Source organism: Trichomycterus rosablanca, chromosome 21, assembly GCF_030014385.1.
Source record: "Trichomycterus rosablanca isolate fTriRos1 chromosome 21, fTriRos1.hap1, whole genome shotgun sequence".
Classification (NCBI taxonomy): Eukaryota; Metazoa; Chordata; class Actinopteri; order Siluriformes; family Trichomycteridae; genus Trichomycterus; species Trichomycterus rosablanca.
Window position 1 is genome coordinate 18,628,064 of NC_086008.1, and position 27,643 is coordinate 18,655,706.

At 44.8% G+C, this 27,643-nt stretch overlaps 2 protein-coding genes across 3 annotated transcripts in view; both read left to right on the plus strand.

Annotated features, from left to right (window-relative positions):
- Window positions 1–319: 319 nt before the first annotated feature.
- snx18a (sorting nexin 18a) lies at window positions 320–18,174 on the plus strand. Of its 2 annotated transcripts, XR_010015583.1 has the most exons (3): window positions 320–2,003; window positions 16,242–17,078; window positions 17,179–18,174. XR_010015583.1 is itself a non-coding variant. In XM_063017899.1 (2 exons), exons 1-2 carry the CDS (start codon window positions 542–544, stop codon window positions 16,493–16,495), a joined length of 1,716 nt encoding a protein of 571 aa, XP_062873969.1. In that variant the 5' UTR covers window positions 320–541; the 3' UTR covers window positions 16,496–18,174. The 2 variants fall into 2 exon arrangements, 1 of the variants encoding a protein (XP_062873969.1); XM_063017899.1 differs by having other exon boundaries at window positions 16,242–18,174.
- Window positions 18,175–19,839: 1,665 nt separating this feature from the next.
- si:dkey-193c22.1 (uncharacterized protein LOC567837 homolog) overlaps window positions 19,840–27,643 on the plus strand; it is a 56,356-nt gene continuing 48,552 nt past the window's right edge. The window contains exon 1 of the mRNA XM_063017488.1: window positions 19,840–19,893. Within this exon, the coding sequence (XP_062873558.1) occupies window positions 19,858–19,893 (36 nt within the window). The 5' untranslated portion in view covers window positions 19,840–19,857. The remainder of the gene's footprint in view (window positions 19,894–27,643) is intronic.

Here is a 27,643-nt window from a genome sequence, read left to right on the forward strand (position 1 = left end):
CACACTGTGCACAGGAGCGCAGTCATGCCAAAACAAGAAGGGGCCTTCCCCAAACTGTTGTGAAACACCTGAACAAGCGAACGCAGTGCATTACAGCATCGAAGTCCCGTTTTAGTCATGACGTCAGGCTCACCCCGCCCACCACGCACGCCGCACACCGATTGGATCCCCGCTGCTATTTATCTCTTAGCCCCGCCCCCGGCTGCTCGCCCGATGACGTTAGCGCTGTGCTGTGTGTGTGGGAGTTCAGTGTAGCGGCTGGAGTGGGAGACCCGCGGACGTGGTTCACTCTGGGTCTGTGAGAAACACGGTATGGACACTGTCGGGACTTATTAGTGCTTCTTTGCGGGGCTTTAAAAACAAAAACAGACCTTAATGGACTCTGGGAGTTAGCGAGACTTTTAGTCTGAGCAAAAAGTTCGGGGTTGTTTACTAGCGCTGGCTGGTTCGGTTACCTGGGAGAGTTAGCTTGTTGCTAACGGCTCGAGCGAGCGAACGACACAGCGGCTCGCGACACTCCGGACTGCGTGTTGTTATTATAATGGCGCTCCGAGCGAGAGTTTTATACGACTTTAATTCCGAAAATCCGGGAGAGATATCGGTCAAAGAGAACGAAATAGTGAATCTGTACAGCGAACAGGATATAGAGGGTTGGTTGGAGGGAACGAACCAGCACGGTGAGCGAGGACTCTTCCCTGCTTCTTATGTAGAAATCCTGAAGAACGACATATCACCTTCGTACAACAACAACAGCACAAGTCATGGTGATGATGGCTCTAGATATTCAAACATTCCCCCAGGAGGCTTTGATAACTCCAACAAGACTCAGAATCAGACTTTCCCAGCACCTCCTGCAGTGCAGCACTATCAGCAAAGTTATTCAGCCAGTCAGGGTAGTGATGAGGACTGGGACGACGACTGGGATGACAGTTCAACAGTAGCCGATGAACCCGGGGTCATCAGCGCCGGTCCCCATGATTATCAAGGTAACGGTCCTAATACTTACAGAATTTCTATGTCTAGAGCCGGAAATCCACAGCAAGCCAAGAGTTCGGCCACTATGGGCAAGAATCTGAACCGGTTCTCGACCTTCGTGAAGTCCGGGGGCGAGGCGTTCGTGCTGGGCGAGGCGGCCGGGTTCGTCAAGGACGGCGACAAGATCTGCGTGGTGATGGGTCACCATGGGCCCGAGTGGCAGGAAAATCCGTACCCGTTCGCCTGCACCATCGACGACCCCACCAAGCAAACGAAATTCAAAGGGATGAAAAGCTACATCTCGTACAAGCTGACCCCGAGTAACACTCAAACCCCGGTGAGCCGCAGATACAAGCATTTCGACTGGCTGTACGCCAGGTTGGTGGAGAAGTTTCCGGTCATTTCGGTCCCCCACATCCCGGAGAAGCAGGCCACCGGGCGCTTCGAGGACGACTTCATTTCCAAGAGGCGGAAAGGTCTGATCTGGTGGATGAACCACATGACCAGCCACCCGGTCCTCTCCAAGTGCGACGTGTTCCAGCACTTCCTCACCTGCTCCAGCACCGACGAGAAGTCCTGGAAGCTAGGTAAGAGGAAGGCGGAGAAGGACGAGATGGTCGGGGCCAATTTCTTCCTCGCCATCAGCACCCCGGCGACCTCGCTCGACCTCCAAGAGGTCGAGAGCAAGACGGACGGATTCAAAGCCTTCACCAAGAAGATGGACGACAGCGTGATACAGGTCAACGCCACTCTGAACGAGTTCGCGAGGAAGCAGATCGCCGGGTTTAGGAAGGAATATCAGAAGGTCGGCTTGGCGTTTAAGTTTCTCAGCCAGGCTTTTGAGCTTGACCAACAGACGTACTCGGCCGGTCTGAACCAGGCTATCGCGTATACCGGTGAGGCCTACGAAGCCATTGGGGACTACTTTGCAGAGCAGCCGAAACAAGATGTGGACCCAGTGCTGGACCTCTTGGCTCTATACCAAGGGCATCTCGCTAACTATCCAGACATCATCCACGTCCAGAAAGGTATTAATATTTTACGCACATTTTTAGACCCGAGTCTAGACAAGCGAGGTTTGGGCTTGTCTAAACCACAGCAGGAGTTTGCATTACACTTTGTTTGCTCGAACCCATTGGCACGTCGGTGATCCTGGCTTCGTCTGACTGCTGTGTCACATGGCTTGCATTTCTGCTGACGTGCTCTGTGTGTGTTTTTCCATCATTAGGCACACACACACACACACACACACACACACAGATAGTATTGAGAGTGTGTGCTTTTTGCTTGAGCTACAGTATAGTTGATAATACAGGTCTGATTTTACAGGCTTCTGTTTTGGCATGGATATTAGAATCTAAATCATGTGACCTAGATCCTGGGTAATGCCCAATAAATTAGTGACACCTATTTTAGAATATGTGTGTGCAACCAAGTACAAACTGAAACCAGCTCAGTGTCATACTAAGACGGTATTAAATTAGGACCTATATTGTTTAAAATTCATCCTGGCATTTAAAAGAAGCGCTTTGTTCTGGTCGCGGTCTGAAGCATATTCTTGAAGCATGTGCACCAGTATTAGTGTCCACCTCCTTGTTTCTACACTCTATCAGCTCCACTTACCATATAGGAGCACTTTGTAGTTCTACAATTACTGCCTGTTGTCCATCTGTTTCTCTACATACCTTTTAGTCTGCTTTCATGCTGTTCTTTAATGGTCAGGACCCTCACAGAGCAGGTATTATTTAGGTGGTGGATCATTCTCAGCACTGCACTGACACTGACATGGTGGTGGTGTGTTAGTGTGTGTTGTGCTGGTATGCTAGTCGGTCCACCTTGTAGATGTAAAGTCAGAGACGATCGCTCATCTATTGCTGCTGTTTTGAGTCGGTCATCTTCTAGATCTTCATCGGTGGTCACAGGACGCTGTTGGCTGGATATTTTTGGTTGGTGGACAATTCTCAGTCCAGCAGTGACAGTGAGGTGTTTAAAAACTCCAGCAGCGCTGCTGTGTCTGATCCACTCATACCAGCACAACACACACTAACACACCACCACCATGTCAGTGTCACTGTAGTGCTGAGAATGACCCACCACCCAAGTATAATACCTGCTCTTTAGTGGTCCAGTGAGAGTCCTGACCATTGAAGAACAGCATGAAAGGGGGCTAACAAAGCATGCAGAGAAACAGATGGACTACAGTCAGTAATTGTAGAACTACTAAGTGCTTCTATATGGTAAGTGGAGCTAATAAAATGGACATTATTAGACTATATGACTTACTCCTACGTTTAATAATGTTTAAGTGCTATCAGTGAGATCACAAAGTCTGTAACTCCTCCATCAATTCATGCTGTTGTATCTTGTGACTGGTATGTTAAGCGTTTTACAGGTATGAGAGTTGAGTTCAGGTGTTTCAGCCACACCCATTGCCATCTAAACAGGTGTTTAAACTCAATTATATGAATTAAATATATGCTTTCAACTTTGTTGCGGCAGGGTAACACCTTTCTTAGCATAAATGAGGAGAGTTTGATGTGCTGATTGCAAGTCAATGACTCACCCATTATCGGTGTCTTTTCAAATAAAGTAAGCATAATTTTGGAATGGGGGGCGGCACGGTGGCTCGGTGGGTAGCACTGTCACCTCACAGCAAGAAGGTCCTGGGTCCTTTCTGTGCGAAGTTTGCATGCTCTCCCCGTGTCTGCGTGGGTTTCCTCCCACAGTCCAAAAACATGCAGTCAGGTTAATTGGAGACACTAAATTGCCCTATAGGTGAATGTGTGTGTACGTGCTTCTGCCCTGCGATGGACTGGCGCCCCGTCCAGGGTGTTACTGTGTGCCTTGTGCCCATTCAAAAGCTGGGATAGGCTCCAGCACCCCCCTGCGACCCTAAATGGATAAGCGGTTAAGAAAGTGAGTGAGTGAGGTTTGATCATGATCAGGTGTCCACATACTTTTGGCTGTATAGTGTAGATCAGACGTGTCAAACTCACATCCATCCCGAGGTACAATTATACCCGGCCCACCAGTATATAGTACGCACACTACTGTATTAATACTACAAATCCCAGAATGCTCTGCAACAGCGAGCACGCAAAGACCTGCCAGCCCTGCTGCACCCCCCCCCCCCCCCCCCCCCCTTCTATAGCATTTACATTTTGTGACAGTGTATATTGGCTAAGCAATTAAAGCTTAGGGACCTTCTTCAAGGGCCCAACAGTGGCAACCTGGCAGTGGTGGGGCTTGAACCAATGACCTCTGATAACTAGTCCAGGACCTTAACCGCTAGGCTACACTCTTCATTTTAATTACATGTAAACAAGGCTTAGAAATGGCAAAATGCACACTGTGTCTGATTTTTTGTGTCATGTTGTCAGTAAAGATTGACGTATCTAAGTAAACCTTCCACATCATTCGGTCCATGGTGTGGGCAAATAGGGCTTGGGAATGTGACGTCACCTCCTGGCTGCCCCCCATATCGACGGGATGGTTCTTCAATAATTACCAAGCAGGGCATAAAACAAGCCTGAGGGTTTATTTTTAACTTGCGGTTTTGTTTTAGACTGGAATACCCAGATTTTGGTGCATTGGTACAAAGATCTGAGGTCATACCGTGGGATGCTGTGATACCTTGATGTCGCAAATGCTGGCATTGATGGCGGCCCTTTTTTTCTTATTTGTAATTTAGGCCTTAATTTATAATCCTTTGCTCATCTAGGTGATATTAGTGGTGTTTAAGCAGGAAGGTCCTGGGTTTGATCCTTTCTGTGTGGAGTTTGCATGTTCTCCTGCATGTCTGTGTGGGTTTCCTCCAGGAGCTCCGGTTTCCTCCTACAGTCCAAAGACGTGCAAATGAGATGAATTGGAGATACAATATTGTCCATGACTGTGTTTGATATAACCTTGTGAACTGATGAACCTTGTGTAACCAGCAATTAATAACCTGTCCTGTCATGAATGTAACCAAAGTGTGTAAAACATGACGTTAAAATCCTAATAATATAGTAAACATTCAGTCCATGGTGTGGGCAAATAGGGCTTGGGAATGTGACGTCACCTCCTGGCTGCCCCCCATATCGACAGGGTTTTTTCTTCATAGTTCACTTGCAGTTATTTTTTAGACTGGAGTATGCTTACACCCAGATTTTGGTACTGTGGGGTACTGATCCAAGGTCATACGCTGGTATGCTGTGATACCTCAATGTTGTAAGAGCAGACGGTTTCGCTTGTGTCATGCACATTGGTCGAAGTTCTTATTTGTAATTCAGACATTAATTTATTATACTTCTGCTTTTTTATGCTTATCTAGGTGATATGAATGTGGTTTAGGCAGTTAGGTTAGGATGATTCTCAATACAAGTATGTTAACACTAGGGATGCATCGATACCATTTTTTCCCAACCGAGTACGAGTACAAGTACATGTATTTTAGTACACGCCGATACCGATACCTATTTAGAATGATGCAATCTGGAGCATTATGGAATAGTGTAGTTTTTAGTGTAAAATAGTGCAGTGGAACAGTTGCTTGGGTTGCCATCACTAATTGTAAAAAAAAAAAAAAAAAAAACACCGCACAGACATCATTGAGAAAGCTTCTGACAAGCTAACGTTAACGTTCATTAATAAACGCACGTAATTAACGTTGTGCACATCATACATGCGATGCGATTCTGCTGATTGAAATATTTACTTTAAAAGGATAATACAGTCCGATCCCATCTGAGCCGATTCTATCAGCACATACATTCGTGGTTCACCTCGGTAAATCGTAAACGACTCTGAGTCGGCTCCCGCTCTGTGGTAATAACCAGTATAATTAAGCCTGAGCTTTATAATGTAAGCGAGTCGCACAGAATGTTCTGTAGTAGTTGGTGTTTATTTACAACCGCATCATTCATTATAACAGTAAACTCGACTCCTGAATCACTTGTATCGACACTGTGAACAGAGTATTGAACACAAACACGTCCTATAACAGCGGTCGCTGCTTTTGTAACCGGTTATCTTCGCTGTTAGCTCTATTTTGAAGGTTTTTTTTCTTTTCAAACGGAACTAAATAACATTAAACGTGCGTGTGCGCGTGGTCAGTGAGAATAATTCAATATGTCTCCCGTGGGTGAAAAATTTATTGCTTTAGTTTTAGAAGTAAAAAAATCTCGTAATGTCACGCCCCCCCGGTCAGGCACTCGCGCCCCACAGGTTGAAAATCCCTGCGTTAACGCAGCAACGTGCACTAGGCACAAGGTATCGGATGTTTAGTATCGGAGCCTCGTTTGCGAGTACGAGTACGAGTTAATGAGCGCGGTATCGGACTAATACCCGATACTAGTATCGGTACTCATGCATCTCTAGTTAACACGAGTACTTCAGCTGTGCAAGGTCGATTTTACACGCTCTTGCATTTTAAAATGAGCACCTTGATGTCTTCTGTGATCTGTAATGACAGAGCAGGGTCATGTTTTCACAACAGTTTGATATCTTAATGAATCAACGATTGGAAAGGCATGACAGGAGGCCTCAGGTTTTTAGTTTTAAAGACAGACTAGCCATGTTTACATCCAGCCTTATAACTGGTTAATAATCCGACCAATAGTTCAATCGGAATACAACAACTGGAATTGTCCAGCAAACACGTCTTAAAATGTGCAAAAGTACGAGGTCGTCGATGTCGCATTTTTCCTTTCAAAATTCTCCACACATTCTCTATTGTGGACAGGTCAGGACTGCAGGCAGGTCAGTCCAGTACCCGTACCCTCTTCTTCCATAGTCATGCCTCGTCTTGTTGAAAAATGCATGGACGTCCCTGGAAAAGACGACGTCTTGAAGGCAGCATATGTTGCTCTAAGATCTCAGTGTACTTTTCTGCATTAGTTCTGCCATCAAAGAAGTGTAAATGACCTTTACACGCCCCCATACCATGGCAGACCCTGGCTTTTGGACTTGTTGCTGATAACTGATTACTGTCTGGATTAGGGTTGGGTGGTATTGCCGATTTACAAACTTTACAGTGTAATCGCAGTATTCAAATGCTTTATTTATTTATTTATTTATTTGTAGTGCTTGACAAAGGTTTGCCAAAGTAATCCCTCACCCATGTGGTTATATTGGCTATTGTTGATGTCATAGTAACACGTTGTAGTTGTAGTAGTAATCAGTCGTGTCTGAGACTGAGAGAGAGACGCTTATAGTCCGGATTTATAGAGCACCATTTGATTTGCACCTTTTTGGAAGATCTAAGAAGCTTTATGTCAAGGCTGTATTGCTTGGAGGAAGACAGAATTATTATTTTATAATAATCATCTATAATTCAGTCACTTGCCATCTGTCTCACTGTTTTACTTCCAGTGTTGGACCAAGCTAAAGGATGCTGCAGGGCTTTTCCTATGTCCACATTTAGTTATGAGTTATTGATCTATAAGGATGGTTCTCATCTCACAGGTCTTAGCAGAGATGTAGTTAAAATGTGCATTTATTTATATTGCAACCAGGACCAAGGAACTGGAGTCAGCCTTTGCAGTTCGATCTCTCGTTTGGATATCGATCACAAACGATCATAAACATCGATCTACGTTGCTCTCAAACGTCCATTAGCAACGCGAGCAGGTTTACAAGGCCTAAATAACCTTTAGAATTTGGTTGATTCGTTTGCTTTGGTGAGAGATCTGTCGTTCATCAGTAACCGCTCCTCAATTCTCACGACAATAAAAGGAAGTGGTCTAGTACCACATATCACGTCAGATGTGCTTAGCGGGCTACACACGTTTCGATTCTCTCTGATACACCAGTTCTTTAAGCAGTTTATTAGCATATTAGGAACTTAAGTACTTGCTAATTTGCATGTGGTTGTGTTCAGCGCTAAGAATTTTTTTATTAATATTTATCAGCTCTTCTACACTCACTGTCCATTTTATCAGCTCCACTTTGTAGTTCTACAATTACTGACTGTAGTCCGTGTGTTTGCTTTGCTCTGTATGCTTTGTCACACCTTTTTCATGCTGTTCTTCAATGGTCAGGACCCCCACAGGACCACCACAGAGCAGGTATTATTTAGGTGGTGGATCATTCTCAGCACTGCAGTGACACTGACATGGTGGTGGTGTGTTAGTGTGTGTTGTGCTGGTATGAGTAATGGGGTTTTTAAACACCTCACTGCCACTGCTGGACTGAGAATAGTCCACCAACCTAAAATACCCGGCCAACCTGTGACCACTGATGAAGGTCTAGAAGATGACCGACTCAAACAGCAGCAATAGATGAGCGATCGTCTCTGACTTTACAGTGTATCACAAAAGTGAGTACACCCCTCACATTTCTGCAAATATTTCATTATATCTTTTCATGGGACAACACTATAGACATGAAACTTGGATATAACTTAGAGTAGTCAGTGTACAGCTTGTATAGCAGTGTAGATTTACTGTCTTCTGAAAATAACTCAACACACAGCCATTAATGTCTAAATAGCTGGCAACATAAGTGAGTACACCCCACAGTGAACATGTCCAAATTGTGCCCAAATGTGTCGTTGTCCCTCCCTGGTGTCATGTGTCAAGGTCCCAGGTGTAAATGGGGAGCAGGGCTGTTAAATTTGGTGTTTTGGGTACAATTCTCTCATACTGGCCACTGGATATTCAACATGGCACCTCATGGCAAAGAACTCTCTGAGGATGTGAGAAATAGAATTGTTGCTCTTCACAAAGATGGCCTGGGCTATAAGAAGATTGCTAACACCCTGAAACTGAGCTACAGCATGGTGGCCAAGGTCATACAGCGGTTTTCCAGGACAGGTTCCACTCGGAACAGGCTTCGCCAGGGTCGACCAAAGAAGTTGAGTCCACGTGTTCGGCGTCATATCCAGAGGTTGGCTTTAAAAAATAGACACATGAGTGCTGCCAGCATTGCTGCAGAGGTTGAAGACGTGGGAGGTCAGCCTGTCAGTGCTCAGACCATACGCCGCACACTGCATCAACTCGGTCTGCATGGTCGTCATCCCAGAAGGAAGCTGACGCACAAGAAAGCCCGCAAACAGTTTGCTGAAAACAAGCAGTCCAAGAACATGGATTACTGGAATGCCCTGTGGTCTGACGAGACCAAGATAAACTTGTTTGGCTCAGATGGTGTCCAGCATGTGTGGCGGCGCCCTGGTGAGAAGTACCAAGACAACTGTATCTTGCCTACAGTCAAGCATGGTGGTGGTAGCATCATGGTCTTGGGCTGCATGAGTGTTGCTGGCACTGGGGAGCTGCAGTTCATTGAGGGAAACATGAATTCCAACATGTACTGTGACATTCTGAAACAGAGCATGATCCCCTCCCTTCGAAAACTGGGCCTCATGGCAGTTTTCCAACAGGATAACGACCCCAAACACAACCTCCAAGATGACAACTGCCTTGCTGAGGAAGCTGAAGGTAAAGGTGATGGACTAAACCCAATTGAGCACCTGTGGCGCATCCTCAAGTGGAAGGTGGAGGAGTTCAAGGTGTCTAACATCCACCAGCTCCATGATGTCATCATGGAGGAGTGGAAGTGGATTCCAGTAGCAACCTGTGCAGCTCTGGTGAATTCCATGCCCAGGAGGGTTAAGGCAGTGCTGGATAATAATGGTGGTCACACAAAATATTGACACTTTGGGCACAATTTGGACATGTTCACTGTGGGGTGTACTCACTTATGTTGCCAGCCATTTAGACATTAATGGCTGTGTGTTGAGTTATTTTCAGAAGACAGTAAATCTACACTGCTATACAAGTTGTACACTGACTACTCTAAGTTATATCCAAGTTTCATGTCTATAGTGTTGTCCCATGAAAAGATATAATGAAATATTTGCAGAAATGTGAGGGGTGTACTCACTTTTGTGATACACTGTACATCTACAAGGTGGACCGACTAGGTAGGAGTGTCTAATAGAGTGGACAGTGAGTGGACACGGTATTTAAAAACTCCAGCAGCTCTGCTGCGTCTGATCCACTCACACCAGCACAACACACACTAACACACCACCACCATGTCAGTGGTGTCCATGTCATGCCTGACCATTTGAAGAACAGGGTGAAAGCAGGCTAACAAAGTATGTAGAGAAACAGATGGACTACAGTCAGTAATTGTAGAACAACAAAGTGCTCCTATGTGGTAAGTGGAGCCGATAAAATGGACAGTGAGTGTAGAAACACTCTAAAAATTTAGACATGCCTTCTTTTTGGGAGTGTAGGATGACGTAAAACGCCGTCTATGTAGAAAGATTACTAGGTTTTCAGACAGACCACAGGTCTGCAAAAATGACCTGGCTATTACTATCCCTACTGTGAAACATGGTGGTGTAATAATGCTGTAATGGGGCTGGTCAGACTGGTAGGAATTGAAGGGTGTAAGAGTAAACCTAGAACGGGACGACAGTTCCCCTTCAGACATCTGTGGCGGGACCTAATGCTGGCAGTTCACGGACACTTGCAGTCCAGTCCGGTGAAGCATGGGGTCTGGAATTCACCTCAGGATAAACATCGAGTCACTACCGCTCAGCTCGGCGTGGCGCGAGCTATGTGCTGATTTCCTTAGTGACCAAGCCCTGGTCCTCTAGGAAAACCCCAAACTTGCCTCAGGGTTGGTCATGCCACAGAGCTAATTCGAAACCACAGCACTGGAATGCCGTCGTACTGTGGCGAACCCCGACCAGCCCAGGCTTTTGTTTTGTATACATACAGTATATTAAGGATGATTATATGAATTATTACATTTATTTTATTTAATTTTATATAACTGAAAAGTGGATGATTGGCTATTGACCAAGAGTGTTTGTCATAGAACCTGTTTTCTGTTCCTTTAATTCTATTCATCCTTTTTTTGCTGGTTGTCCTCTTTCTCTTTTACCTGCAACTTCTCCAAACCTAATCGCCTATTCCCACGAATTGGTTCTTCCAAAACATGCTGTTCAGTTTGGTTCTCCAGGCTCTGAGGTCAAGATTTGTTTTGATTCAGTCCCAAATCCATTGGTTTGTCTTCTTTGCCATCCAAAGTACTTCCAAAAGTGTTCGCCAGCGCCCCGGCTTTCACAACCAAAGCCTGGACAGTTCAGATCTTTGTTTGGAGAGAGGAATATTTACGTCTGAACGGCTACACTGTGTTTACTATTCAAACAGTATCGTGAGTTTTATGTTGTGTCTAAAGCCACCCAACCATCCAAACACACACACACACACTTTTAAACTGAGATAACAAATCCTTACATCCTTTCTACACTCACTGTCCATTTTATCAGCTCCACTTACCACATAGGAGCACTTTGTTGTTCTACAATTACTGACTGTAGTCCATCTGTTTCTCTGCATGCTTTGTTAGCCCCTTTTCACCCTGTTCTTGAATGGTCAGGACCCCCACAGGACCACTACAGAGCAGGTATTATTTAGATGGTGGGTCATTCTCAGTACTGCACCGACACTGACATGGTGGTGGTGTGTTAGTGTGTGTTGTGCTGGTATGAGTGGATCAGACACAGCAGCGCCGATGTCCACTCACTGTCCTACCTAGCTGGTCCACCTTGTAGATGTAAAGTCTGTTGTGGGAATTCAAAATAACCCTTAAAGATTGACACAGACAACCGGGGTAAATAGTAAAAGCAATAATCAATTTATTACTCAGCTGAGGACCAATCTCATAATGCAAACGCTCACACAGCTTCACAGAAGAGAAAGGCGACTACCGTCTGCCCTATCGCAGTATTTATACCCCGCTTTACTGCCCCTTCAGGCTAACTCTTCTCAGCAACCCAGCTCAAGGCCGACTTTCCACACCAAACTTGTTTTTCATTCTACGAGAATAGTCAGCTTGTTAGGAACATGGCACACTTCCATAAGAATGCATAAGTATCAAAACTGTGTGTGCGGGAGTGCCCATGCCAAGGTCAACATATCTCTGGACCTCAGAAACCTTCCAAAAGTCTCTTCTACCTCTGCTAATCGAACTAAGAAAGCAGAAACTTATAAGTTTAATGCAAACTAATAAAATATAAAATTTCCAGTCACAAGTCAGAGACGATCGCTCATCTATTGCTGCTGTTCGAGTCGGTCATCTTCTAGACCTTCATCAGTGGTCACAGGACGCTGCTCACGGGGCGCTGTTTCCTGGATAATTTTGGTTGGTGGACTATTCTCAGTCCAGCAGTGACAGTGAGGTGTCTACCTGGCTACATAGTGAGCTGTACTTAAAGCTTACTAATGCGTGCTCGCTGTTTACCACAAGGCGTACAAAGCCATGACGGGTCCAGCATTCGCCCCCCTTCGAGAATGAAGGGTGTGAAGCGCTTGGAAACTGTGCGGTTTGTGTGCTTTTGTGGTCTGACTGACTAATGCTTGCAGTCGGGTAAAATGTTAACCACACTGTCTGCGACCATGCAAGTTTTGTCTTTGCTTTACTTCCTGTGCAGACGGTTCTAAGCTGTACAGAGCTATAAAGCAGCACCTCGCAGGAAACAAACTGCCGTACAGGGCTGGTCTTTTATAAATCAGTTTTGTGCTACTACTACTACTACTACTGTGTTGGTTCTAAATTGCAATTTCCTTTATTGTGTAAACAGTGCCGTAGGGCGTATGTTAAATTTTAGTAGTTACACACGTCCTCGTGACTCTGTTATCACACTGAAAATTCCTGTTTTATGCTAACGTCATGCCGTGTTCCTTGACCAACAGGATATGATCATATCTGTAAAATGCACTTCAAACATAAGCATAATACACAGATCAGCTTGTTTCTACACTAACTGTCCATTTTATCAGCTCCTTTTACCATATAGAAGCACTTTGTAGTTCTACAATTACTGACTGTAGTCCATCTGTTTCTCTACATGCTTTGTTAACCCCCACAGGACCCCCACAGAGCAGGTATTATTTAGGTGGTGGATCATTCTCTGCACTGCAGTGACACTGACATGGTGGTGGTGTGTTAGTGTGTGTTAGTGTGTGTTGTGCTGGTACGAGTGGATCAGATACAGCAGCGCTGCTGGAGTTTTTAAACACCTCACTGTCACTGCTGGACTGAGAATAGTCCACCAACCAAAAACATCCAGCCAACAGCGCCCCGTGGGCAGCGTCCTGTGACCACTGATGAAGGTCTAGAAGACGACCGACTCAAACAGCAGCAGTAGATGAGCGATCGTCTCTGACTTTACATCTACAAGGTGGACCAACCACGTAGGAGTGTCTAACAGAGTGGACAGTGAGTGGACACTGTGTGTGTTTAAAAACTCCACAAGCACTGTGTCTGATCTACTCATACCAGCACAACACACACTAACACACCACCACTATGTCAGTGGTGTCCATGTCATGCTTGACCATTGAAGAACAGGGTGAAAGCAGGCTAACAAAATATGTAGAGAAACAAATGGACTTCAGTCAGTAATTGTAGAACTACAAAGTGCTATTATATGGTAAGTGGAGCTGATAAAATGGACAGTGAGTGTAGAAACAAGGAGGTGGTTTTAATGTTATGGCTGATCGGTGTAGTTATAAAGTCTTATCAAATCCCTCACATTTTATTTTCTCACAGCTGATAATAGACGCGATTAGAAAGTATTTTATCAGCCGGTTTATCACAGCCGGTTAGAACTGGTCATGGAGTGCAGTGCTTTTTATTTCCCGGTTTCTGCTTCTGAGGAGCTGGTTCATTAGCAGATGAGTTTAGAGTTTAGAGAGCTGTGCTGAAGTAGGGACACCTGACAGATCCTCAAATTATGCAAAACTTTAAGCATTTTGGGCATCTGAATATTAGGGGGCGTGTCTTTTACATTTTTACATTTTGCAGACACTTTTATCCAAAGCAACTTACAGTACTGTGACAGTATATTATCTAAGCAATTGAGGGTTAGGAGGCCTTGCTTAAGGACCCAACAGTGGCAGCCTGCCAGTGGTGTGGCTTCAACCAGCGACCTTTTAATTCCTAGTCCAGTACTTTACCCGCAAGGCTACAACTGCCCTTGTCTTCCTTAACATCTTGTAGAATCTTAAATCCTGTAGACAAGAGTCCTTGAACCTAAAACCGCTTTGAAGTGGCTCTATGTGACGTTCCTGTTATCATCATGACTGATGGCTGCAGTCAAACCAACCAGTTTCAGTTTAGTAATCCATAACAAGGAATTTTAAAGCGAAGTTACAAAAGTTAAACCCGAGTTTTATAAAGAAATCGATCAGAAACTGCTGATCATCTGCGATTTTCAGACCCATCAGTCTAAAGAACGAAAATAATAATAATTTAGTGAGTGGCGATAGTTATCACTGTGTCTACATCAGACACAGGGTCATCAACTGTAAAAAAAAATAATAATAATAATAATACAAATTAATAGAGACGTATCGATGCACCACAAGACAGTTAAAAATCAATTCACATGTGTAACGATTCAAATCGGTTTACATGTATAATGAATCGATATTCACTTTAAACACTGGAGGACGCTGGCGCTATTTACCTTGCCTGGTTGACATCACTACAGGGAGGGCGGCTCCGGTTTCCTCCCACAGTCCAAAGACATGCAAGTGAGGTGAATTGGAGATACTAAATTGTCCATGACTGTGTTCGATATAAGCTTGAGAACTGATGAACCTTGTGTAAAGAGTAACAAACGTTCCTGTCATGAGTGTAACCAAAGTGTAAAACATGACGTTCAAATCCTAATAAATATACAAACAAACATCACTACAGGGTTGCCAGGTTCAGAATTTTCCAGCCAAATGTATTTATGTAAGGATATTTTCTTTATTTGTATTATTCATTTATTTATTTAATGTGGGATTTATAAAAATGAATAATTAATAATAATAAAAATTCTGCTCTTACTGCTGCAACACACAAATGTTAGAGCTGAGTTATGGTTTAAACAGCATGTTACTTCCTGTCCGACAGAAGTGAAACCAAATGTGGTCCTCTGCCCGCTGTACTCTCTTCGGCTCACGGTTTGATGTTTTTTTGTTTTTTTTTTATTTGAGAGGCTTTTCTTGTCACCAAGGTTGAAAAGAATGGTTCGAGTTCATTTGTTGCTTTTGGCTCAAGCGAGCTCAGTAAGGCCATTCTTCTCTGTCCTCTCTCATGAACGAACAGTTCCTCCAAAGAATCCGAAGCTTTTTAGAAAGCAACTGAATTAACTGGAACATTATTTGTCTGTATTATGTCTTAGCACTATCTTCTGGACTTTAATCAAAGCAGCTTGCAAAGCAGATGCCTTGTTTCATATACCCAGACTTATATCTATATTATAATATATATTATATATATCGTTTATGCATTTTCTCCACTTTTGTCCCAACTTTAGTGCATCCAATTACCCAATTGTGTCATGTTTCCTCTCCACTAATGCCGATCCCCGCTCTGATTGAGGAGAACGAAGCTAACCCACGCCCCCTCCGACACGTAGGCAGCAGCCGTATGCATCTTATCACCTACACTTGACGAGTGCAATGCGGATCAGCACTGTGTACGGAGAGACACACCCTGAGAGCACTCTATTCTCTATCATAACTACCTTCTAAAGGGAGACCAGGCCCCCACCTGCCCCCCTCTGTGGAGCAAGAACCTATGTTGTTGTTTTTTTTGGTTTGTTTTAGTTTTTTTTTTTTTTTTTTTACCCCTTTTTCTCCCCTTTTAGCGCATCCAATTGTTCAATTAGCATCGTGCTTCCTCTCTGTCTATGCCGAACCCTGCCCTGACGGAGGTGATTGAAGCTAACCCATATCCCCTCCGAAACACGAGCAGCAGCCAGATGCATCTTTGCCACCCACACATTGACGAGTTTTGGCGCCACCCAGCGTTGCATGCGGAGAGACACACCCCAAGGGCACCCTCTCCCATCTCTGTGTAAGCGCCTCCAATCAGCCGGCAGAGAACGCAATCGCATTCTGACAGAGAGAGAGACCCACATCCGGTTCTTTGTCCCACCCCCCATATGAGCAACCGGCCAATCGTTGCTCATATAGCCACTCAGCTTCGAACCGGTAAAGCAAGGCTGGATTCGATACCACGTTCTCAGAATCCAGCCCTGGTTGCAGCGCGTCTTTTTTTACCGCTGCGCCACCTGAGCGGCGCAAGAACCTATGTTAAACACATTCTCTGCACATGCTAAAAGATAAATAAGAAATAGTATGCTATTACAATTTTAGATCTTTAAATGACTGAGATCGTACCCACGGACCCCTGGGTCAAAGTGAAGAACAACCCTCAAATCAAGTCATGGTCATATTACAATATTACTAAATATCCCCCCTGCCCCCCCACAGGTGCCCTGACCAAGGTGAAGGAGAGCCAGAGACATGTGGAGGAGGGCAAGATGGAGCGGCAGCAGGCGGACGGAATCGAGGAGCGCTGCAACATCATCTCCTTCGCCACGCTGGCCGAGATCCAGCACTTCCACAACATCCGTGTGCGCGACTTCAAAGCCCAGATGCAGCACTACCTGCGGGAGCAGATCGGCTTCTTCCAGAAGGTCACGGGCAAGCTGGAGGAGGCGCTCAGAAAGTACGACGACGCCTAGGTCCGCCGCGTCCGCCCCGAGCGAGATGCAAGGTGAACGGCAGCCGGCCCCCGGCTATGGAGATCTATTCTCTACATGTTACAGCTATACAGGGCTAAATTAAATTAAATATGAAGTGAACGTTTAGAAGGGGGATTGATGTTAAGCCTCTCTAGGAGAGGTGCTTATTTAGGGAAGGGGGGAGCTCTGTAAACTGAACTGAACTCAGCGGCGAACTGCGAATGATGCACAACCCTAACAAAGCAAATTCTAAGTGCTAATTCTACTAATGCAACATTACAGACTGTTTTCCTCACACACTGATGCCTCAGATTTTATAGATCGACTTTTAATCGTGTCCTTACATATAGTGGATCTGGTCTGCACAGTTTTCTTATCTCAATCCAGGCTTGGGACCTGCCCCGAGAGCGCACTGACAAGGATCTCAGAGGGGCACTTTTCCCCTCGGTCTCGCCAGCTGATAGCAGTGCTGAGATTTAAACCCTGGATCACCAGAGCTCAGCAGTACTAGGCTACTAGAGTACTCAGAGTTACCTCTGCGCCAATTTACTGCCGACCTTCGAAAAATCTCATGCCTTTCAAGGTCAGATGATCTAATACGAGACGTTTACAGATATTCGTGCCTTTACGCTCTTTCTTTTACAGAATTCTATACGCATTATATATTATCCTTGTTTTTAAAGGTTTTAATACAGATGCTAAAGCAAGAAGAACTGAATCATTGACTTCACATGTAATCTGGAAGACTAGAAGAAAGAAGCAAACCAAGTAGTCGTTGATAATGAGACTGTGCAGGGATTTAAAAAATATATGTACATATATATTTATATATACACTGATCAGCCATAACATTAAAACCACCTTGTTTCTACACTCACTGTCCATTTAGAAGCACTTTGTAGTTCTACAATTACTGACTGTAGTCTATCTGTTTCTCTACATACCTTTTAGCCCGCTTTCACCCTGTTCTTTAATGGTCAGGACCTATTTAGGTGGTGGATCATTCTCAGCACTGCAGTGACACTGACATGGTGGTGGTGTGTGTTGTGCTGGTATTAGTGGATCAGTGTCACTGTCCACTCTTAGACACTCCTACCTAGATGGTCCACCTTGTAGCTGTTTGAGTCGAGTGGTCGAGTCCAGTGGTCACAGGACGCTGTTGGCTGGATATTTTTGGTTGGTGGACTATTCTCAGTCCATCAGTGACAGTGAGGTGTTTAAAAACTCCATCAGTATTGCTGTGTCTGATTCACTCATACCAGCACAACACACACTAACACACCACCACCATGTCATTGTCACAGCAGTGCCGAGAATGATCCACCACCTAAATAATACCTGCTCTGTTGTGGGTCCTGAAATTTAAAGAATTGATAGGGGGCTAACAAAGCATGCAGAGAAACAGATGGATTACTACAGTCAGTAATTGTAGAACTATAAAGTGCTTCTATATGGTAAGTGGAGCTGATAAAATGGACAGCGAGTGTAGAAACGAGGTGGTTTTAATGTTATGGCTGATCGGTGTGTGTACATATATATATAAATATATTATGAATTTAAAAGCACAGCTCACTCAGGACTTGCTCATGATGGATTTTGTTTTATTTCGTCAAAGCTAAACATCTGGATTGCTCAGAAATGTCACAAAACCCTTTTATCAAAATAAACCCTGCACATGACACACGGCTCTGTCGGTTTGTTATTGGATAGTCTTAAATGCCTTCAGTTACTGTAGTGGCTTGGTGGGTATATAAGGTGTGGAAGGGACTCAGAACTTATCTTGGTATGAATCCATCCTTATAGATCACGTACACCCATACATGCTGATTGTCCTCACTGGGGTGGATGGGATCTTCCAGCTAGACGATTCGACACGTCAGACGTCTAGAAATGTCCCAGATTGGTACAACCCTGGCCCTCTTCTGCTTCTTCTGGCGTATGTCCTTAGACCTTCAGCTCCGTTGTTGCTAGCCAGTCTAGTGTTTCGTCATCCAGATCCATTAGCCCACGAGCGCCATTCGGCCCTCTAATTCCCCAGACTTGAACCCAAGTGAGCATCTGTGGGACCATGGCTCCAGATAGCTGTGATGACCTACCAGGACCTTACTGAGACACTCCCAGCCCATCTATCTGCTGTCTGTGCTGCACACGCACACGGTCACTCTGGATATTAGCTGGTGCTTATAATAATGTGACTCAACAGCGTACTTACTCTTCACATCACAGACAGATGGCCTCACATTCTCATCAGGGTTCTCTGTTTTTGAGTTACTGCTACGTCCAGGTCCCGACACAGCAAAGCACCCCTGGCATTATGTTGCCATACAGGCATACAGGTGTTTTCAAATGAGTCCACGTCTCAGTCCTTTTTGTCCTTGGTACAAAAAGCGAAAACAAGCCGTTATCAGTGAAAGGTGGAAAAGCAAACTTGTCATGGATGGGAAAGGCTTTTTCCTGGCAAGCCCGACCAACGTGTATCCTTAGTGATTTTTTTTCTCTCTAACCTTCCTCTGCACTGTGCATGGGGGCGCAACACGCTTTGGTCTTCGTCCAAAAACAAAAAAGTCGTCACCATTCCAATTGATTGGAACCGTTTTTTCTTTCATTTACCTCCAGGGAGAGTTGCTAATATCCAGAGTAACCGCCGTGTGCTGCCAATAGCCGGGCTGGGAGTGACTCAAAAAGGTTGTTAAAGGTATCTGGACCCATCCTGACTACAGTGCATCCAAAAGCTGCTGGAGGGGGTGTAGGGAAGGGGGGTCCATAGAGCGAACACGACCATCGAGGTGCTCCCACAGATGCTGAACCGAGTTCAAGTCTGGCGAATGAAGGGGTCAGGGTAGTATTCGGAAGTCTTGGTCATGTGACGTGTCGCCTTGTGTTGCTGGAAGATCCCATCCGGACCAGGAAGGAGAATCGGCATGTACGGGTGATCTGCAAGGATGGATTCATACCCAGATCGGTCGGGTGGCTTCCACGACAGTGTATTATTATTATTTTTTGAATAAACTGTAAAATTCCCAGTAGATAAGCAGTTTCTGATGTACTTAACCCAGTCTGTCTTTTAACCCATGTTTGTGTATTTAAAATTTTATTATTATTATTTTATTGTGCTGCTTTAAGATAACAGACTGAATCAATGAACCTGCGAGCGGTGAGTATTTTGACATTTTTGACATGTTAATTGGTGTTATGAGTTCTCATCACAAGGGGTGCTCACTTGGGTTTCAATCATGGGCTACCACCACATAGCATGCAGAAGAAGACGAACTATGGGGACGATGGTGTTTAGTTTATTTAAATGAGTAGTGATGAGTAATAATTGTGACAGATTGAAGATTCGAGCACAGAGACTCAGACGGATGGAAACTACAACTCAGCGGAGGTCGAGTGTGCAGGTACGTTTTTACACATTTGCTCTGTTCATAAGGGTAATACCAATATATCGTATCAGAGTCTTGATTAGCATCGATATTGATTGCATAAACAGTGGTAGTGATTATATTTTGTCATTAGCACACCGCTAGATCAGACTGGCGGCTAGGACCTACAAACAAATAATAGCAAATAAATTCACCTGCATTGGTTACAGGTACAAGCAAGTGGGATTATTTCTACAGCAGTTTGGTTAATAAAGCTAGCATTAGCATTTCTACCAGAAAGCTGGAACGTTCTGGTTCTTTTAGACCTTCATCTTAGGTTCCCAGAGCTCTTGAAGGACAAAGAGTCACAGATAGTTTCCCTGTTGTCAGGATTAGGTTCTAGCATGGGTTCCAAATAGTTTCTTGGTTCCTATTGTAGAATTAGGCACCGCTAGTACACAAAGATGTGATTTAGGACGCAGCTAAATTAGCATCGTGACTGTATAATGGCTAGATTTGCTCTGTTTGTAAGGGTAATACCAGTATATTGTATCAGAGTCTTGATTAGCATCGATATTGATTGAATAAACAGTAGTCGTGATTGTATTTTGTCATTAGCGCACTGCTAGATCAGACTGGCGGCTAACAGGCCAAACGAGAGCTTTCTAAGGACCTACAACCATCTATTTAATAAAGCTAGCATTAGCATTTCTACCAGAAAGCTGGAACGTTCTGGTTCTTTTAGACTTGCATCTTAGGTTCCCAGAGCTTCAAAGGACAAAGAGCGTCCAAATAGTTTCTTGGTTCTGGCGGCTAACAGGCCAAACGAGCATTCCAAGGACCTACAACCATCTATTTAAAAAAGCTAGTGTTAGCATTAGCATTTCTACCAGAAAGCTGGAACGTTCTGGTTCTTTTAGGCCTGCATCTTAGGTTCCCAGAGCTCTTGGAGGACAAAGACTCACAGATACTCTCCCTGTTGTCAGGATTAGGTTCTGGCTTGGGTTCCAAATAGTTTCTTGGTTCTTACTGTAGAAATAGGGGCTTGTTGACCACTTGTTTGGGGTGTCAGGGGTGGCATTACTGCTCCTATAGTGGATATGGGCAGTTTTTGCAGTGTAGCTTTTTATAGTCTCTGCTTGAAGGTCAACAAACTCTAGTTTTCCCAACGCTGGTTTTTATTTTAAGGTGCCAAAATTAATGGACCTTCCATATTCGTCTTGACTACGTATCAGAAACTTGATCTTGCTCTTCTAGTTAATGATAAACAAAGGACGTGAAGCGATAAGTACCAAGAAAGTGCTCAAGGAAGCAAGTGTGGTAAATCTAGGTGACCTGAACACCCTCAGCCTCTAATTTAAGCATAGCAACGTCCACATAGACAAAGAAACAGGTTCTACCGAACGTGAATCGATAGACGTGGGAATTTGGCCCCAGTGCCAGGCTCGGGCTTTTGTCTAGTCGGTCTTGGCGCAGTGCCGAAGTCCTCGTCGTTCCTCTCGGCTTTCAGAAGGACGGACCACGGGGCTTCGAGCCAAACGAACAGGCTGCTCACAGGCTTGTGGGATTGCAAGTTGAGGGTCTTTAAATACGCAGCATCTTTTTTTCTACACTCACTGTCCATTTTATCAGCTCCACTTACCATATAGGAGCACTTTGTAGTTCTACAATTACTGACTGTAGTCCATCTGTTTCTCTGCATGCTTTGTTAGCCCCCTTTCATGCTGTTCTTCAATGGTCAGGACCCCCACAGGACCATCACAGAGCAGGTATTATTTGGGTGGTGGATGATTCTTAGCACTGCAGTGACACTGACATGGTGGTGGTGTGTTAGTGTGTGTTGTACTGATATGAGTGGATCAGACACCTCACTGTCACTGCTGGACTGAGAATAGTCCACCAATCAAAAATATCCAGCGTCATGTGACCACTGATGAAGGTCTAGAATATGACCGACTCAAACAGCAGCAATAGATGAGCGATCGTCTCTGACTTTACATCTACAAGGTGGACCAACTAGGTAGGCGTGGACAGTGAGTGAACACGGTGTTTAAAAACTCCAGCAGCACCGCTGTATCTGGTCCACTCATACCAGTATCACTGCAGTGCTTAGAATGATCCACCACCTAAATAATACCTGCTCTGTAGTGGTCCTGTGGAGGTCCTGACCATTGAAGAACAGGGTGAAAGGGGGCTAACAAAGCATGCAGAGAAACAGATGAACTACAGTCAGTAATTGTAGAACTACAAAGTGCTTCTATATGGTAAGTGGAGCTGATAAAATGTACAGTGAGTGTAGAAACAAGGTGGTTTTAATGTTATGGCTGATCGGTGTATATCTAATAAGCAGCTATAATGAGCTCAATTAGGGATCTAATCTAACTACTGATCTAACATTCGGTTATAAAACTAGCTGGTTGTTTTCACAGTGGCTGAACTGCTGTGCTGAGATTCTTGTTCATATTAAACCCAGTTCCTGTTCCACCCACTTGTTAAATGCAGCAGCTATGAGTCAGGAGGCAACAGCATAGCGTGAAAACCAAATTTCACCCAGAATCCAGTCAGCAGCTGTGGAAAGATCTACTGTAGATTCTGTGCTTTCCTCACTGTTCATAGGCATCCAGGTTGATTTATATGCGTGTCTTTTTAAATTAATAATTAGTTTGGATGGAGCTTGGCAAACCAACGGAATGAGCAAGTACCAAGATACCTCACCATGACCATGTGGAACATAGTAGTCCAAATTTATATTGGCTTTAACACACTCCCCTGTTATAAAAAGTATGTCTGTGCTCTTATTATTGCCCTTATTTGGTCAAAACAGCATTTGTCCAGTCGTCTGGGCGCCCTCTAGCAGGCAAAATTGGCTTCTGTTGGGTGGGAATGGGGTTATCACCACTCTGTAAGGACCTTGGTTGCCCAATTCGCCTGTTCAGACAGTGGAGGAGCGCAGAGATCGGGATATGGCTCTTTGTAAGGGAAGCCGAACTCGGGTGCAAATCCACCTAAGGATTGGTATGACTGTGCATGCATCGGCGGGAGTGTGTCAGGCAAATATATACCCCCCTTGGACGCCGTTGGGGTCCTTAATTGGGGGACAAAGGCGGTAAAATGCATTTGTGGTCGGACACTCTTGTACAAGAGGGTACTAAGATTCTTGGGTACCTGGGGTACCCGATTGTGTTGGCGTAGGGGCATGCAGGCTGTCTTGTTAGTATCCTGGTGGACTACATCTCCCATGGTACCTAGCGCTAATTAGTGCACTGCATCGCACCTGAACTTCCAGCTATATGAGCATGATCGGTTTGCAGCTCAGTGCTGAGTCTTTGCACTTCGGTGCTGAGTCTTTGCACACAGTCCTTGGGGGGATGAGGAACTGCTGGCAGTCAAGCTGGCTTTGTAGGAACGAAGACACGGAGGCAGGTCTGGATGGATCATGAAAACCTGGTGTACATTAAACCCTGTAAGGTCAGGTGGGCATTGATTTTTTTGGCTGGTTAGACTCTTGGCTATGGTTTGGGTCCAGAACTATTCGAGTGGTCAGTCCGCTGACGTGGTTCTTTCCACCCCCTCAGTTGCACCATGAGTTTAGAAGGTAGACTGGTTGACTGGAAGACTAGACTGGTTGCTCTAAATTGCTCCCAAGTGTGTGTTGCCTGTGGGTGATTGGTGTCCTGTCCAGGGTGTGTTTCCACATTGCGGCTAGTGTTTTCAACCAACCCCGACCCTATTTTCGGTGACTACTGACTACAGTTTCTAAGTAAGAAGGAAGAATACGATACACTCTAGTACAAAGCTCTTTAAGGAACATGGCTACATTTACTTACCAAAACGAGCACATAATGTAGAAGGAAGGAAAGAAAAAGCCACAACACTTACATTTGCTCCTGCCTGGTTTGAATTCTCTATCACTTATAGATGTTTTATTGTTATTTCTTGGTAAATACCAGAGTCCCACAGAGATCAGTGCTAGGCCTTCTTCTGTTTCATTACTTTCCTGGAGCTCCTTGGTCCTTGGGCGCAACCGGAGACAAGAGAGTCCCAACAATGACTGCATGGCAGAGCCAGGATTCCAACCCATGTCCGAAATCAATTTTAAGGTTTGTTTATACTCAAACGAACCCCTGGAGTTAAGTTCTGTGGGTATTTTTTATTTTATCAGCTCCACTTACCATATAGAAGCACTTTGTAGTTCTACAATTACTGACTGTAGTCCATCTGTTTCTTTACATAAGTTTTTAGCCTCCTTTCACTCTGTTCTTCAATGGTCAGGACCCCCTTAGGACCCCCATAGAGCAGGTATTATTTAGGTGGTGGATCATTCTCAGCACTGCAGTGATACTGACATGGTGGTGGTATGTTAGTGTGTGTTGTGCTGGTATGAGTGGATCAGACACAGCAGCGCTGCTGAGTTTTTAAATACCGTGTCCAGTCACTGTCCACTCTATTAGACACTCCTACCTAGTTGGTCCACCTTGTAGATGTAAAGTCAGAGGCGATCGCTCATCTATTGCAGCTATTTGTGTCGATCATCTTCTAGACCTTCATCAGTGGGCACAGGACGCTGCCCATGGGGCGCTGTTGGCTGGATGTTTTTGGTTGGTGGACTATTTTCAGTCCAGCAGTGACCGTGAGGTGTTTAAAAGCTCCATCATGTCAGTGTCAGTGCAGTGCTGAGAATGATCCACCACCTAAATAATACCTGCTCTGTGGTGGTCCTGTGGGGGTCCTGACCATTGAAGAACAGCATGAAAGGGAACTATCAAAGCATGCAGAGAAACAGATGGACTACAGTCAGTAATTGTAGGACTACAAAGTGCTTCTATATGGTAAGTGTAGCTGATAAAATGGACAGTGAGTGTAGAAACAAGGAGGTGGTTTTAATGTTATGGCTGATCGGTAACAACCAAAGAATCAAGGTGTTTGTCAAACCCCCCTGGGACAACTTAAGGACGGATAAAGCATCACTGGTATCAAGAGTGTTTCTAAAAAAGAGTGGTCGCATCAGGTTTAGCCTCATATTTGTTGGCCCAATCACTAGATGGCTGGTCAGACTAATCCCTAATCATAAAGCCAGTAGGCATCAATTAACTCAACAGACTGTATGTAGAATCATAAGTGATATTAAACCTGTGATGGTCTTATCTCCAGTCGCCTTTCAATCACGAACGCCTAGAACAGCAACTACATGTATACATAACTCTACGCCTTAGGCGGTTTATAATTACATATGCTAATTCTGTTCATTTTGGAATGTATTCACACATTGACTTCTTCTTTCAGTGCACTGCCACTTCCTTTAACACACTGCACGCCCAGAAAAGTACCCACACCCTCTTAACAGTTTGGACTAGACTTGTCCTAGTATGTATATCGCTATAATGACCCCAGACAGGGTACTAGTCCAGTGCTACGTGTGCTATAGTATATAGTACGAGGTGAAGTCCTGCACCTGCAAGAATTGAAAATGAACCCAAGTGCAAGGTGCTTGACCAAGGTAGAACAATACTGAGGCAAAAAAGGGAATAAAGGCAAATAAATAAGGTGACCAAGTTACGGAAACCAACAACTCAGACATCAACAGCCCGTGACAGAGAAAGTGTACAGAACAGGGATAGCGCAGAACTGAGAACCGATTGTCTTAATATGTGTGAAGATAGGGAACCCTTAAAACCAGCTGGGGACTGCAATACAACAAGCAGCACCCCAGTCCCACCAAGCTGTGTGAATTTACAGACAGAAAAGAACCCTCTCATTCAGGCTGGTTCCATCATGAATGCTTGAAAACTGGTGCATCACTGGGTGTACTGACCTCATATGGTCATGGAAAACCAGACCGAGCCAGACCATCTCAGTTCCAGTAAAGGCAGCTTTTCCAACAAATGAGCTGGCAAAGTTGTAAGGAAGCAACCTTGATATATACAGTAGAAACACTTCCACCTGCAGCGAATGGTCAAGAAGCGTAGGGGACTTGTCAATTAAGAGGAACCCCAAATGCCGACCATAACTAGCATGGCAAATTAAGCAATGTGCTCAGACTGGGCCCAATAGACCCCAATGGACCAAGAGTTCCAAGTGCTTACCACCAGATCTGTTTGAACTCATGTCTTCAGGCCAGAAACTGAAACAAGCTGTTGATGCAAATACATTTCGGTTGGGGAAACCCCAGTTTTATTAGCTGTATTTGATGGTTTTGGCTGTGCCACATGGTTACATTGAAGATAAATATTAATACTTCATAATAAAAATACATTTTAAAGAATTTGTTTGAGGAAGTTTGGGCGACTTCCTGTCCTGTTCTCACATGACTATGCTATGGAACACAAAGCCACTTGTAAAGAAATGGTTTGCTAGGCTTGATGTGGTACACAGAACCCTCACTTTAAGATTATCTTGTTGGGGCCCTGGCCTCATCACCCACCACCGGTTCTCAGCCTTGCTAATACTGCTAATACTTTTGTAACCTCCCTACAGTCACTATTACTGCTGGTTCAAACCAGCAACTTGGTTGTGTAGATAGTGGCATAGAACACTGTGCCACTGTGTCTCTATGCCAAGGTTGGGAAGAAAAGTTAGACTATTACCTAATGCTTAGAGGACAGGGTATGGCTTGGTAGAACTACCAAAAACAAGTCTGCTGGAACCAAAGTGACACTACCCACAGTTGAGCAAGCTTTACATTGCCAAGGACTTGATGGATTGTCTCCCAAAGCAATGGCATTCCCACACAACCGGACTAGGGACTAGGGTCCTTGCTTTATCCCGTTCAGGGTCACCGTGGGTCTTGGGCAAAAGGCTGGAAACACCCCAGGGAGGTCATCAGATAGACACACCTTCACAATTTGTAGTGGCTCCAATTAGCCTGGACTTGTGTGAGGACAACCCAAGGGGGCACAGGGTGACCATTCATAGCCAGAAGGAATCAAACCGAGGCACTTCTTGCAGTAAGGTGAGCATGCTACCCACTGTGCCACCCTCAATGAAATATAGTCCGAGTTCGGATCTCAGCCTACAGCAGACACAATTGGCCACTAGTCTGCCGGGTGGGAAAAGACTGAACTAAGAATGGGGTGGGATCATTGATGCTGTGCCTGTGACCCACTGTGCCTGTACAAAAGTTATATACCCTCCTCGGGCGTGATCGGGGTCCCCGGTAGCAGAATCCCAAAGCAATGGCACTCCCAACCGTCTATCGGCTTTCTAATTGAGAGTTGAAGGAGCTCATGTGTGCCAACGTCTTGCTTGTCTGAGTTGGCATGTTAGCCTCTACCTGTCTATGTTCATTAGTAGGTCAGGACCTTAGCCTCTAAGCCATCTCTGCCCAGTTTGTTTCTCTGTTGGGTCAGAGCAAGGTCTATCATGATATAGCACGTCAGGGGCCGAAAGAACTATGGACCTTGCTCATGGTGCCACCAGTACAGAGTCAGCACTGCCTTATATTTGGTGCTGTGTTTGGTGTTACCTGTAGGTGTGGGGATTGTCTGCCTTTTATTGACCAGCATCAACAGACATGTATCATCATATTGACCTTAAAAATGTCCCATTTCCCAAAGCTTTGACACTTGATATGTTTCCTTCAATCCGCTCGGCCACAGTAATCAGAAACAGTCCGCTGACTATAATAGTGATGTTGATTCTTTCAGGCATCCAATCAGAGCTTAAGCAGCACTTGAGCACTTGAGCAAACAAGCACTGGTGTCTCACGAGGCGGTCACAGCGGAGTGTTATAGACCATTAGCCAGACCTGCCCACTCTCTGGTGAATTCCAGACGTGTTCCACCCAGCC